The sequence below is a fragment of the Ursus maritimus genome, unplaced genomic scaffold (genome assembly GCF_017311325.1).
Source record: "Ursus maritimus isolate PB19 unplaced genomic scaffold, ASM1731132v1 scaffold_24, whole genome shotgun sequence".
NCBI lineage: Eukaryota > Metazoa > Chordata > Mammalia > Carnivora > Ursidae > Ursus > Ursus maritimus.
Genome location: NW_024424897.1, coordinates 16,321,343 through 16,335,058, shown reverse-complemented (window position 1 = coordinate 16,335,058; position 13,716 = coordinate 16,321,343). Strand labels below are relative to the sequence as shown.

Sequence of the window (13,716 nt, the reverse complement as noted above, 5' to 3'; positions counted from 1 at the left end):
TGTCTGGGCCACGGCCCAAATCAGCCGAGTTCTAAGGTGTAGAATCCAGGGATGTATGTGAATAGAGGTGAATTCCTAACTGACCTCCATGTCCTCCCTTTTAACAGGATTATCCCTCCCTGGGGCTGATGACCGAGAAGCTATCCCAGAAAAACATCAACTTGATCTTTGCAGTAACTGCAAATGTAGTCAATCTCTACCAGGTGACTATGTCCCCGGGCTGCCTGGAGTGGTGATGGGTGGACCTGTCTCGGGGACCCAGCATGGACTACCCTGGGCCAATGTCCCCAACCAGGAAAGACCCTCCTCCAGCTTGCTCCCAGGAGCTAATGATTCCTTTTTATGGTTGCTCTCCTCCAACCTTGAACCTAGCACGATGGGTGTGTTGGTGTTTGCAGAGCCAGAGGGGAGTCATTTAGTGGGGGTGAAGGGTGTGAGAGGTTCTTTATAATTTTACTCAGGGCTGAAAAACTGCTAGATTTATTACCGGCAGTAGCAAGTAAAATATCCCTTTGTTGCCTCAATCTTCATTTCGAGACCCTCAGTCTGATCTGGGGAGGGCTTTTGGAGACCACCCATCTTCATTCAGTCAGCCTTGCACGTCTTTGTTTTCCTAGAACTACAGTGAGCTCATCCCCGGGACCACAGTGGGGATCCTGTCTACTGATTCCAGCAATGTCCTTCAGCTCATTGTTGATGCTTATGGAGTAAGTGTCCTGTGCTGGGAATGGGCCTGCTAAGAAGCCGCCTCACTTGGCATGACCCGGTAGGGCTCCGATCTGGGAGTCCTGGATGCTAGTCCACTGTGCAGCCTTCACTGCCTCCCTCTTACTCTTCTAGAGGCTTGTGGATGGCCAGCACTGGGAGGAATGCAGCCTTCTGAGAGAGAAATGGCCCAGAAAGGAATGCCAGGGAGTTTTAGGAGCAATGGGTAAAGAGCTAAGAGGAGGTGGAAGGCAAAGAGAGGATGGGGTTGGTGATGAGGAAGGAGAAGAGTCCTGAAGTTGGAGGAAGGACAGGGTGAGGGGCAGGGCTCCAAGAGCAGAGAGAAGAGGGAGCTGAGCCATGGGGAAGGTGAGGTTAAAAATTAGGTGAGGGGCGCCTGGGTGGCTTAGTCGTTGGGCGTCTGCCTTCGGCTCAGGGCGTGATCCTGGATCCCTGGGATCGAGCCCCGCATCAGGCTCCTCCGCTGGGAGCCTGCTTCTTCCTCTCCCACTCCCCCTGCTTGTGTTCCCTCTCTCGCTGGCTTTCTTTCTCTCTGTCAAATAAATTAAAATCTTAAAAAAAAAAATTAGGTGAAAAAGGCTCCTTTCCAAGGTGACCAGTATTGGCAGTAGTTTTTTGCACATCCATGAGGCTTGCAGGAGGGTGTGGCTGGTTTAGATTTTCCCCAGACTCACCCAGGCACCCGTGGGGACAGAGAGAGAGAGCGAGCGAGTGAGGAGCAGGTCTTGGGCAGGAGATGGAGTAAGAAACAGGCGCCTGGGGCTGCCCTCTTCTGGCAGGTTCAAGGTGAACCTCAGCATTGGGCACTGCTGGGGTGAGTCTAGGGCCACCTGATAGATTCTGCTTGGGATGGAATTGGTTCGTCTCCACTTCCTCTCAACTCATCTCCTTACCTTCTTTTGCCCCTCTCTGCGTAGAAAATCCGCTCTAAAGTAGAACTGGAAGTGCGTGACCTCCCTGAGGAGTTGTCTCTGTCTTTCAACGCCACCTGTCTCAACAACGAGGTCATCCCAGGCCTCAAGTCTTGTGTCGGACTCAAGATTGGAGACACGGTGAGGTGGGCTGAGCTGGGCAGGGGCTGAAGCTGCCGCTTTGACCCCGGCCTGTCCCCCCGAGCGTCTGTGGGCACCCCTCCCCTTCCTTCCGTGCACCTCCTTCCTGAAGGTCATTCCAAGTTAGATATAACGGAGCTGCCAACCTTTTCCCCTGAGGCTCCTCTTGTCTAAACTTCTCTGTTACATAAACTTCACCACCAGGATTTTTTAAAAACGTGCTTTTAGGTTACCTCTGTTTGTGCACGCATAGTTGATTGCAAATGAAAATATTTCTTACCTTCAACCCCTAACCAGTCTCCAGCCTCCCCCAGGGTTGGTAATGTCTTTCTTTCCTCTACATTGTAAAATGGCAGTGTCATCCGTAAGGATTTGTTGAGCACTGACTTCATGCCGGGCATCATTCTAGCTGCTGAAGATTCAACGGCGAACGCAACAGGCAAAAATACCAAATACCCCCTCTTACAGACTTGCAGAATGCGAGTGTTCATTTTGCTCCTCCAGTCCCTCTGTGGCCTCTCTGGCTTTCTTTCCTTAGTGGTTGGTTCTCCTCTGCTTCTGCCTAAGGGGGAAGGACTGGTGAAGAGGGAGGGAAGCAGAAAGGGGGATAGCTGTATCATCTGTATCTGCGGCATCTACATATCAATCTCTATCCCCCTGGCCGTAGGTCTATCTATATTCTCGAACATGTGTGCATACCCTATCCAAGAAATATTGGCTGGAAGGGTATATGATGGCGCACGTGATGAAATGTTCTGGAAACGGAGCAGTAGCTCCTGAGCCCGTGCTTGGTCACCGTGTGGTGGTGTGGTGCAAAATAGTGCTTTGTGTGTCTTGCTACAAAGACGTATGACGTGGTGTGATCAGTGCAGCTCGCTTAGTTGGCCAGAGCAGAATGTTTATAAGATCACAGTTCTGTTCTGCTTGAGCTGGCTTTTTTCACATGTGAATTAAAAAAACCCCAAGCGATCTCATGACGTAGATTACGTCTGTGCACCCAGCCAGATATAACTGGACAGCTGTGCCCAGGCTTATCTTTTTGCTTTATAGACCTGGGTTGTGGGGAGGCTGAGGAACTCCAGGTTGCTGGGGGGGTTAGGTATTCCCCGAGCAGGGCAGGGCAGGGCCTAGCTTCTTTCCCTCCAGGGCTGGAGTGTTAACAGGTCCACTGGCGTCTGAATGCGATCCTACTCTCCTCCCAGGTGAGCTTCAGCATCGAGGCCAAGGTACGCGGCTGCCCCCAGGAGAAGGAGAAGTCCTTCACCATCAAGCCTGTAGGCTTCAAAGACAGCCTCACGGTCCAGGTCACCTTCGACTGTGATTGTGAATGCCAGGCCCAGGCCGAGCCTTCCAGCCATCGCTGCAACAATGGCAACGGGACCTTTGAGTGCGGGGTATGCCTCTGCGGGCCTGGCTGGCTGGGGTCCCAGTGTGAGTGCTCCGAAGAGGACTACCGTCCCTCCCAGCAGGACGAGTGCAGCCCCCAGGAGGGCCAGCCCGCCTGCAGCCAGCGGGGCGAGTGCCTGTGTGGCCAGTGCGTCTGCCACAGCAGTGACTTTGGCAAGATCACGGGCAAGTACTGCGAGTGTGACGACTTCTCCTGCGTCCGCTACAAGGGGGAGATGTGCTCAGGTGAGTGGAACTGCACGCGCTCCCGTCCCTGTACCCACGCATGCTCGCACATCTGTGGCCTCTGGAAGCTTTAGGCCGGGGCTCTGGTGGGCGCGGGAAGGCCCGGCAGGAAGAGCCGAGTGGATGGTGTTGATGGTGTTCCACTCTCATGGTGGAACCGAAGGAGGTTCTCTTTAATCCCTCTCGGCTCCCCAAGTCCTTGCTCCTGGGGTACACACAGAAGCGGAAGTGAGCTTGGGCTCCAAGGGACTTCCCTCCTAGAATAGCGTGGGGAGGAGTGGGGAAGCTCGAGGGTGAGGACAGTTTTCTTCTTTTCTTTCATCTACCCTTCTGCTAATACTTAAAGTCACTGGCTCCTAATCCTTTCAAGGATATGGACCAACTCTTCAGGTTAAAAAAAAAAAATCACTGACTGATGGTAATTAGATTTTTAGTAGTTACAGGTTTGGAAAATATATGATGCCAGAATATCTAGTAAGGTTAGTAATATTAATTTTACATGAATTTGTCTTTTCATCATAAGACTTGGAAAATAGTAAAAAAGCAGGACAATGGGGCACATTTAAGGAGCCCATACACTTGGAACAATGGCGGGAAAATTGCAAGCTCTTAAGATTTGTCAGCACTATTTTCTTACCACTCTTGGCACTGCTGTCACAGATCTGTGCTGTCAGATATAGTAGCCACATGTGGCTATTTACATTTAAATTCATCAAACGGAATTGTAAGTAAAATTTAAATAAATGTAAATTAAATGAAAAATGAAAACGTCAGTTCCTCTTTTGCTCAGGAACCACGTGTGGCTAGTGGCTGGCACGCGGGACAGCACGTGAATTGGCAAGCATTGCCATTGAGCGGTCCAGCCTGCAGACAGGGGATCGTGCTGTCGAGTCCTTCTATCTGCAGGATACTGAGGTTTTGTCCTTCTCATGACCAAATTCAGCAAAATCGTGAGGCCCATTGAAAATCTGAAACTGGTTTTTCCTGGCCCTAAAGACCACTCCTAGGATGCTTCCCCAGCTAGAAGAAATCAAACTAACGTGAATGTAGGCTTGATCTGCAGACATGCTGACTCTCAGCGGCAAATAGGCAGTTCTGAGTAGTTCCTGGGGCACTGGGATAGCTGTTTGTTGGGCTGTGATCCCTGAGGCTTGATCGCTCTTGTGACAGAGATCGAAGACATTTGCAAACTGGTTGGGATTGGTTTTTGGGTGGATTGCACCGCCAATCAACAGAGATTATATGGTGATCTAATCTATGGCTCAGATTGGCTTCCTTTGCATCGGGGTTTAAGGAGCTGAGCTCATCCACCCAGATGTTCACTTGAACATCAGTCTTTAAGAAAGCTTGATTAGAAAGGTAAATCTGTATCATTCTAGAGCATGCCCAAGTAACATAAAAATGGCTGATTTTTATTATCTGCAACATTGTTTCCTTTTCTCACGCCAATAAAATTTGAGAGATCGGAGAGAAATGAGATCAAGGAGATGAGGGGAGAGAGAGAGATCAGGTGCACACAGACATACACACACAAACGGCAGTTTGAATTAGGGGGTGAGGCAGGAATTTCAGCTCATTTTAATATTTAATAGTTCTAACATCATAGTCAAAGCACCAAAGGAAATGGGCAAGTCTGAGGTGGGAGACCATGCGGAGAGGGCTGTCCTAGGAGAGGTGCACAGATAGCCCCTTGGGGGTACCAGGGACAGAGGGAGGTCTACTCCTCCTCCACGCCTCGTGGTTCCTGGTCTGGTGTGACACCGTGTGGGAGGGATCCCATCCAGAAAGCGTTTCCTTCGGCTGCTGGCCGCCCCTGAAGCCATAAAACAGAGCTGCCTGGGTCAGCGCCTGTTTCCTGCCTCCTGCCAGTGCAAGAACAGCTCGTCCCCAGTGTGCTGCAGCTGCATTCATGCGGGAAGCCAGGCAGCACCTGTAGTCTCCAAGAGGCTCCCTCCCCCGCCTCCAGCCAGAGTGTGGTGTGCCTACTGGTTTCAGCTCTGGATCCTGTGGTGTTGCCGTCACACTCTCCAGTGACAGATACTCAGGGACACACACTTACCGAGCACCTGTTTTGTGCCAGGCACTCTGTCCAAATGGGTGAACAGGGGTCATGCATGATTCCTGACCTCCCCGCTTGTGCAGCGGTTCACCGTTGTCTCTCCCCAGAGCTGCTGGCCCGTGGTCTGTTCTCCGCCGCTTGTAGGGGCTCACCAGGGTGGTGCACAACCACCTGGCTATTTCCCCAGCCTCTGGCCTTCCCCCTACCTCCTCCCCACTGGGGTATGGTCCTTGGTGGTTACATGTTATCAGCACCCCTGCCTCAAACACCAGGGAGTGCATCCTTGTCCTCACGGGACTCCCCACCTGCCATGTCCATGAGCGTAGATTGATCCGGCGTCCCTGGGCCAGGCTCTGTGCTGTAGTGTTGTGGGATAGAGAGACACGGATAATTCGGTTTTGCCCTTAATTAACTTACCTAAGGATAATTCACAACATGAGGAAGAACCTCCCCAGGTCTCGGGAGTGAGGTGTCCTTGGGGAACAGTTATAGGAGTCCACTGGAGAGACTCACTGTAGACAGAGGAAGCCTGGGTGGCTTCATGGAGGAAGTAGAATGTCAAACAAAGGGCTGGCCCATAAAGCAGGGGAGTGGAGCTATGCATCAGTCCAGAGGGTCAAGCTGTTTAGGGAGAGTGGTTGCATTCTCCGGGACCTGAAATGCCTGCTCCTCCCTTTCCTCCTGCTCCCTCATTCCTAACCCTCCCCTGCTGCCTTCCTTTCTATTTCCCTCCTCTTTCTTATACTTTCTCTTCATTCCTCACCCCCCCTCCTCTTACTTTCCTGTGAACCCAGGCTCAGCCACCCTTTCGCTGGCGGGGTGCCCGTCCTGTGACATTACCACACTGTGGTTTCCTTTTAAGGGCTGACCCTGCCAGGGCTTAGGGCCTGCTGGCTCTAGCCTGCTGCTTGATTCCCAGCTTCACTCCCTGGCTGGCCTGGCTGACCGTCTTCTCAAAGATCACTTTGGCCACACAAAGGAAACACTGTGGGACAGGGGTTTCTGAGGAGGCCTAGGCTTCTGAGGGCTGCTGGTCCTCTGTGGAGTCGGCCTTTCCCTGTCCGGGAGCCATCACTAAAAGCTGGGTGTAGTGGACACTGTGGGGCCCTGCTCACCTGGCTGTCACTGGGGAGCAGAAGGTGCTGGCTCACGGCTGTTTCAGCCTGCCTGGGCACCTCCCTCTCCTCCACCGTCGCGGGGCCCATTTGCTCACACAAGTGGCGTGGTTTTCAGACCAATTGAGGTTACTTCCTCCTTGCTCCCTGCCTTTCCTCTGATTAACAATCAGATTTTTATTATTCATCCACTTCTTCCTGATTCAGAATCCTTGAGAATGAGTCACCTTTTCTTCCAAGTTTGGGAACCAAGTTTTCAAGCCTGGTTAAGTGATTAGCGGGATGCGGCACCCAGAGTTAACACCTGCATTTAACCAACCTGACCCCCACCCCAGTTCCCTCTCTCCCATTCCTATGCTCCTGCAGTAAAGTGAATAGGCCTTTCCTACGAGTACTGCTGGCTCTTTGCGATACTATGCTAATACAGCAGAGGGCACACACTGGTGAATGTGTGTATGTTTTCCAGGAATTTAACTAGGACATAAGCTCCACGGTCATAGGGACCTTGCCTGTCCTGTTCACTGCCGAGTCTCCAGTGCCCAGCACGAGCTCAAGAAATACTTGTTGAGTAAATGGATAAATACACAAAATGGATAAATACACATAATTGCCTGCCTCCTCTGTTTCAGATGTTATGCTAATCACTTCTGACCGACAAATTGATATGTCCTCTCCTATCATGGAGCTCACAGTCTAGAAAGAGAAACAGATAGGCAAGGAAATGGGCTGATCATAAGGGTTAAAATAAAGGTCCATGTAAACGCCAGGAGAACACAGAGCAGGCAGTTGACTTGGCCTGGGGAGGAGGGAGGGAAAGCATAGAAGGTGGTGAACCGTTCAGTGTGGCGCTAACGAGTGAGTGGCGGCGGAGGCGGGGGAAGGTGGGGACCCTCACCGGCTGCCTGCCCCTCGGGCTGTGTGCTTCCAGGCCATGGCCAGTGCAGCTGTGGGGACTGCCTGTGCGACTCGGACTGGACCGGCTACTACTGCAACTGCACCACGCGCACGGACACCTGCATGTCCAGCAACGGGCTGCTGTGCAGCGGCCGGGGCAAGTGTGAGTGTGGCAGCTGTGTGTGCATCCAGCCCGGATCCTATGGGGACACCTGCGAGAAGTGCCCCACCTGCCCCGACGCCTGCACCTTTAAGAAGTGAGTGGGCCCAGAAGTGAGTTGGAGAGAGCTGGGTGCTGGAAGGAAGGGGAGGGTCCCCCAGGCTAGAATCCACCCCCCACCCCAGGGTCTGTCTCTTACTCAACGAAGCTTTAGGAAGAGGAGTCCGCTGTGGCTTAGAGGCTAGCTTTCTTCTTTCCACTGAAAAGTTGGGGCAACATTGGATGGAGAGTCAACCAGGCAGGGGCCAGAGTAGTCCCACGGGACTCCAGGTGGAGAAACCCACTCTCCTGGGGTGGCATCCTGAATCCCTGAGTTGGGAGGAAGGCAAAACCAGGGAGCTTCTGGGGAACGTTCCAGTGCTGATGCTCTGATTCTGTGGGAGATATGGGGCTGCAGTTATGAAGGACACTGCGAGACGGGAGAAGGTCACAAGTATGCACTTCACTTATCTGGGGGTCAGGGGATGCTCCTGCCATTTCTCTTGCCACTTTAAGCAGGGCTAGGCTCATGAGTGCGCAACCCGTGCATCTGTACCGCGCCTGTGCTTGGAAGGGCCCCACACTTGGTTTACTGCTCTGCTGGCACTGTCTTGTAATTCTCAGTCATTTTTGACGTTTTCCTTTGCACTGGGCCCCCAGATTACATGACCAGTTCTGCCTTTAAGGCTCCCCATACTGGCATAGGCTTCACTTCCTGTCATACTCACGGATGGGCCATGAAGACGTTTAACGAGGGTGCTGGGGCCTTCTGCCTGCCAGGCCTCCCACTCTGAACTCCAGACTTGACCCTTTGGGCCCCAGGTGCAGGTGTTTGTTTTCTGAGGTGGAACAGCTCTCTGGTGTAGAGAGGTCTGAGCCAGACAAACCTTGTAGGTTTGCTCTTCCCTCATCTTAATCTCTGTGTCCTCTCTCTTTTAGGGAGTGTGTGGAGTGTAAGAAGTTTGACCGAGGAGCCCTCCATGAGGACAACACCTGCAACCGTTACTGTCGTGATGAGATCGAGTCTGTGAAGGAGCTTAGTAAGTTCAGTGTGTCTCAGAGTTGCCCACACACACACACACACACACACCAACACACACAGCTTCTAAAGTTCTGCAATTAATTGCAGAAGCTGTCCAACTCTCATCAGTAACACGGAAGAGTAATTCCCACCTTGAAGGCATGTCGTGCGGACCTGGTGCACGCTAGGCCTTTCATAAAAGCTGTCTTCCTTGAGTCCTCCTGCACCTCTACTAACTGGTTCCACAGTCCCTCCCCATTCTGACTCAGCAAGATCCTACAAATCACTTCTTAAAGTATGCCTGATTTCTGGCAACCCTAACCTTACCTCCCCAAGGAAAAGAAGACAATGCATCCCATTTTACAGATGAAGTAACGGAGGCAGAGTGTGACAGGCATCGTTTTAGGAAGCTAGTAAGCATTTACTGAGTTTACTTAGCTAAGAGTGTTAAACAGTGCCCAGGCATACCGCTTCGCTGGTTTGGAGGGAAAACTTCACCTTTATGGATTTGTAGTTAAAATCATTATGCTGGGGGCGCCTGGGTAGCGCAGTCGTTAAAGCGTCTGCCTTCGGCTCAGGGCGTGATCCCGGCGTACCGGGATCAAGCCCCACATCAGGCTCCTCCGTTGTGAGCCTGCTTCTTCCTCTCCCACTCCCCCTGCTGTGTTCCCTCTCTCGCTGGCTGTCTCTGTCAAATAAATAAATAAAATCTTAAAAAAATAAAAATAAAAAAAAAATAAAATCATTATGCTGGAGCCATTCCTGGAAAAAGACAGCTGAAAGTACAGTGGGGAGCAAAACTCTTGCTTGCAATTATTCTGGTTTGTACTTTACCTTGACTTAAAAGGAGATCATCTTTGCTGCTGTCAGCACATCTGATATGATTATCTGGGTCAGCGAGGCATTGGCTGGTAGCGGGGAGATGGTAATCTCTCCTGAGATAGCCATCTCCCATGAGGAGAGATTACCATCTCCCATGAAGGCAGGAAACATGTTTTTTAGTGAGAGCCACAGTAGGACACAGCCAGTCAGTCAGCTTCTGGCTGGGGGTGTTACAGAAAAGGGTCAGGTCTCTGGACCCTTTGGCTAATATCAGAGGTGGGGCTAGGAGTAAGGGTAGTGATTTGGGGATTGAGTTTGAAGAGACAGCTTTTCCTCTGGAGGAGATTGGGTGTATGCTATGATTAGCTCAGAGGGGGAGACTGCTGAGAGAGATGTGAGATGTTTTTATTACCTAGACCAGATGGATATCACAGGTTAGCTGATAAGTATTTCTCATACCCTCAACCCCACCGCCATGATAATCATAAAAATGAATGTTTGTTTGTATGGAATTGTATAACTTATAAAAGTTATGAAAGTGTCCTTTCATACCCACCATCTTATCCTTTTCTCAACAACCTAGTAAAGTAGAACTGTAGTACTGTTGTTATCTTCATTTTGCAGATGAGGAAATGGAATCTCAAGAAAGTTACATAACCTGCCCCAACAAGTCAAGCTTAGAACTAAATCCGGAAATCCTTACCCTTTCCATTGTATTCTTATACCACTGGTTTTCTGAAGGCTTGTTGAGTTCCAGGCTCTGAGACTCAAGTTCTAGTCTTGCCCCATCATGCACCTATGGTGCTACCTTGGGGCATTTGCTTAACCTCATCGTGTGTCAGTTTTACCCGTCTGGCTTCATCACTGGCTTCATCACATAGTGCAGCTGATGGAGGGGTACCCATAGTTTCCCTGTCAGAATAAGAGGTTTTAGAATCAGAAGAGATGAAGCTTACAAAACGTGATGGCAATCAGAGAAGAGGGGATGACTCTGGAGAGGAACACTGGATCAAAATCAGAAATGAAGAAATGTAAGGGCTGAATCAATGAATTATTAGGGGTTGTTGGGCTAGCAGAGAAGGGAAAGAGAGGCAAGGGAACACTCACTGTGTGTTAGGTACTGTTTACTTTATGCCATTTAGCTCTCTACCAACCTTGTGAGGTGGGGTATTATTTTCCTTTTATAGATGAAGAGAGAGCTGATGAGGTCAAGTAACTTCCCCAATATTACACAGCTGGCAGGTGGGAGAGCCAGGCTTTGAATCAGACTGTGGAATGTGTCATACCATGTCCTTTCCAGAAGAAGGAATAAGAACCTAAAAGGGCCTGTAAGGGACAAAATACAGAAGTGAGGGTCATCTAGAGGTAATTGCCAGGCCATCTCAAATCTAGACATCTTGCCTAATGTTAGGCATAGGGTTTCCTGTTGCATACTTTCTCAGAAGTCCTATAACCAGGGCTTGGGGATGGCCCCATCTTCCAGGAATTGACTTGCTTTTCATTCTCCCATCTTTTTCCCTTCCTCAGAGGATACTGGCAAGGATGCAGTGAATTGTACGTACAAGAATGAGGATGACTGTGTCGTCAGATTCCAGTACTATGAAGACTCGAGTGGAAAGTCCATTCTCTATGTGGTAGAAGAGCCAGGTGAGTGAACCCTAAGGGCCATGTTAGGGCCTGTCATTGGGATATGGGTAATATGTAAATACATATATTAGTGAGAAAGCAACTTTGCTTATTGAGGAGATAGAAAAATAAGAAGGTGGGTAAGGAAAGGAAGAAGGTAGAGGGGTGGCTGGGTAGCTCAGTTGGTTAAGAGTCCGACTTGATTTTGGCTCAGGTCATGATCTCAGGGTCGTGGGATTGAGTCCACGAGGGGCTCTGTGCTCAGTGCGGAGTTGTTTGAGATTCTCTGTCTCTCCCCCTGCCCCTCCACCCACTTATGCTATTTCTCTCTCTAAAATAAATCAATAAAACCTTAAAAAAAAAAAAAGAAGGTAGATATGGACCCCATAAAGTGACAAAATATATCATGGCATTTTTTGAGGTGACAATGTTAAGAAACAAGGAATTTAAAGTCTGGGACTGTTCAGCATCTGCTCTACCAAGAGTTGGGTGGTTGCCAAGAGTAACCTGCTTACTGCTTCAGAGTAAGGCCTGATGCTTTGAGGTGTTGACCTTAACCAGGTTGACCATGAGACATGGTGCCGGGTTTGAGGCACCAACCCAACGTGCCCTGAACACTGAAAAGATAGTGCTTGCTCTCAAGGCCTTCTGGAAGCAGGAAGAGCTTATCTATCATACATACAGACCAACCGCAGGCTTGTCACCATCCAACCATAGCAGATTGCCTGCTTCCCCTTACCACCTCTGTCTCCTTCCTTTCTCTTAAACAACAGACTAAGCTACGAATCATTAGAAAATATTTTTGAGTACTTATTATACATCAGGCAGTCGCCTAGGTGCTGGGAATATCACAATAGATAAAGCAGATGTGGCATTCACAGGCCAGAGGGAGAGGGACAAGGACAGTGCTAAGGGACAAGGGCTATGGGATGGCCGGGGGTAGACAGGAACTTACGGGAGTGAAGGAACAATGTTTGAAGGTAGAGATTAAATCAGTTGGTTGCTTGACATTCTTAACAGCTGTAGGAATTTCTTCAAATCTTCCTTCCGACCAGGGTCTAGCAAACTCTTTCTGCAAAGCGCCAGATGTTAAATATTTTAGGCTTTGTGGACCATGTGGTCTCTGCCATGACTACTCTGCCATTGTAACAGGAAAGCAGCGTATATTTAATGCACGAGCCTAAGTATATTTACGAAAACAGATGGCAAGCCACATTTGGCTCTCAGACCATAGTTTGCTTGCCCTTGCTTCAGGAAAGTGGGTCTCAAACTTTTGTATGTTCCCCCTCGTTAAAAAAAATCCAGAGTCCTGAGCCCCGACCTACTTCCATGAGCCTGTGTGTTCTTGATTAGTGCTCCCGGCAATTGTGATACACCCCAATATTTGAGTGCCTCTGTTTTGGACACATCATTTCCCCGAACGAGCCTTCTCAGATGTCCTCTGGCATCCATGCTGCTGATTTGGTTGGGTGCTCCTGCTCCATTCTCAGAGCAGCTGTGCTTCCCTTAGAAGGGCCTTCATCACACCATTCAATTGCTTCTTTCATCAGCCCTCTCCCTCGGTAGATCACAAGCTCCATCCACACAGGGACTGTCTCTCTTATCTGTTGTTATATCCATACTTGGCTCAGTCACCTACAGAGAACACACTTGATAAACAGTTTTTGAATGAATTAATAGGACTGATTATTTCTCAGAGACAGGCAGGCTGGTATACATCTTGATACCTGCTAGGAGAATTTGGGCTGCTAGAGAGAAGAAAGGGGGTGAAAATGGGAAGAAACTCTGCTACATCCGTGTCAGCCAGGGTGTTGCTGGCTCCATGGGTAGAGGAAAGCATAGTGCCCCCATCTGTGATATTGTTCACCAGCCTTTCCCAGGGCTCTCACCTTTAGACGGGAGAAGGAAGGTAAAGAAAGGGTATGGCCTTCGTTTTATTTACTAACTCAAGGGAAAGCTGACATGGGAAGGGGAGAGGGAAGAGTCTGGGGTATGTATTTGTGGGGGAGCAATGTGAATTATCTGGCCATGAGCCCTCACACTTTCCCATCCACCTGTGTTAACACATTTCATGGATTTTTCCACACCCACCCTATCTGTGCCTTTGTCCTTTCTCATTTCAGAAGGGCGGTATGTTCTTGCTTTTGGGTTTAACATTACTTTATCTCTTGCTACAATATTCCTTGCTGGTGCTTCTGCTGTATCACTTGCCAAAACCTTTTGGCTTGTTGTTCTTAGACTGGAACCCGTTACCTGAAGTTGTGGGGAACAAAGATGGTGATAACCTGAGCTGGTACAAATAACTCCTGGTGGTGGGGGGGGGTAACTTTTCTGATGTGGACCCCTTCCTCTACATTGGGAAATGGGGTCCCAGACCTACATTTCCTATCTTGTTGCCCTGGAATTCCAAGTTCTGCCTTTCCTCTCACCCATCATCCCCAACCATTTTCAGGGGCTCTGGCTTCAAGCAGAATGTAGCATTTGAGGTCCTGGAGTATAGAAGAAGATTATTCTCATTCTCTTTCCTAAGTCATGCCCTTGAAGATGCTCTCCCTGAAGGGCTGGGCCAC

The 13,716-nt window shown here is 49.8% G+C and overlaps 1 protein-coding gene across 1 annotated transcript in view; it reads left to right on the top strand.

Moving 5' to 3' along the window:
• ITGB3 (integrin subunit beta 3) overlaps positions 1 to 13,716 on the top strand; it is a 48,691-nt gene that overhangs the window by 28,279 nt on the left and 6,696 nt on the right. Inside the window, exons 7-13 of the mRNA XM_040640434.1 lie at positions 108 to 203; positions 618 to 707; positions 1,644 to 1,778; positions 2,981 to 3,410; positions 7,513 to 7,735; positions 8,617 to 8,717; positions 11,048 to 11,167. Coding sequence (XP_040496368.1) covers positions 108 to 203; positions 618 to 707; positions 1,644 to 1,778; positions 2,981 to 3,410; positions 7,513 to 7,735; positions 8,617 to 8,717; positions 11,048 to 11,167 — 1,195 coding nt within the window. The remainder of the gene's footprint in view (positions 1 to 107; positions 204 to 617; positions 708 to 1,643; positions 1,779 to 2,980; positions 3,411 to 7,512; positions 7,736 to 8,616; positions 8,718 to 11,047; positions 11,168 to 13,716) is intronic.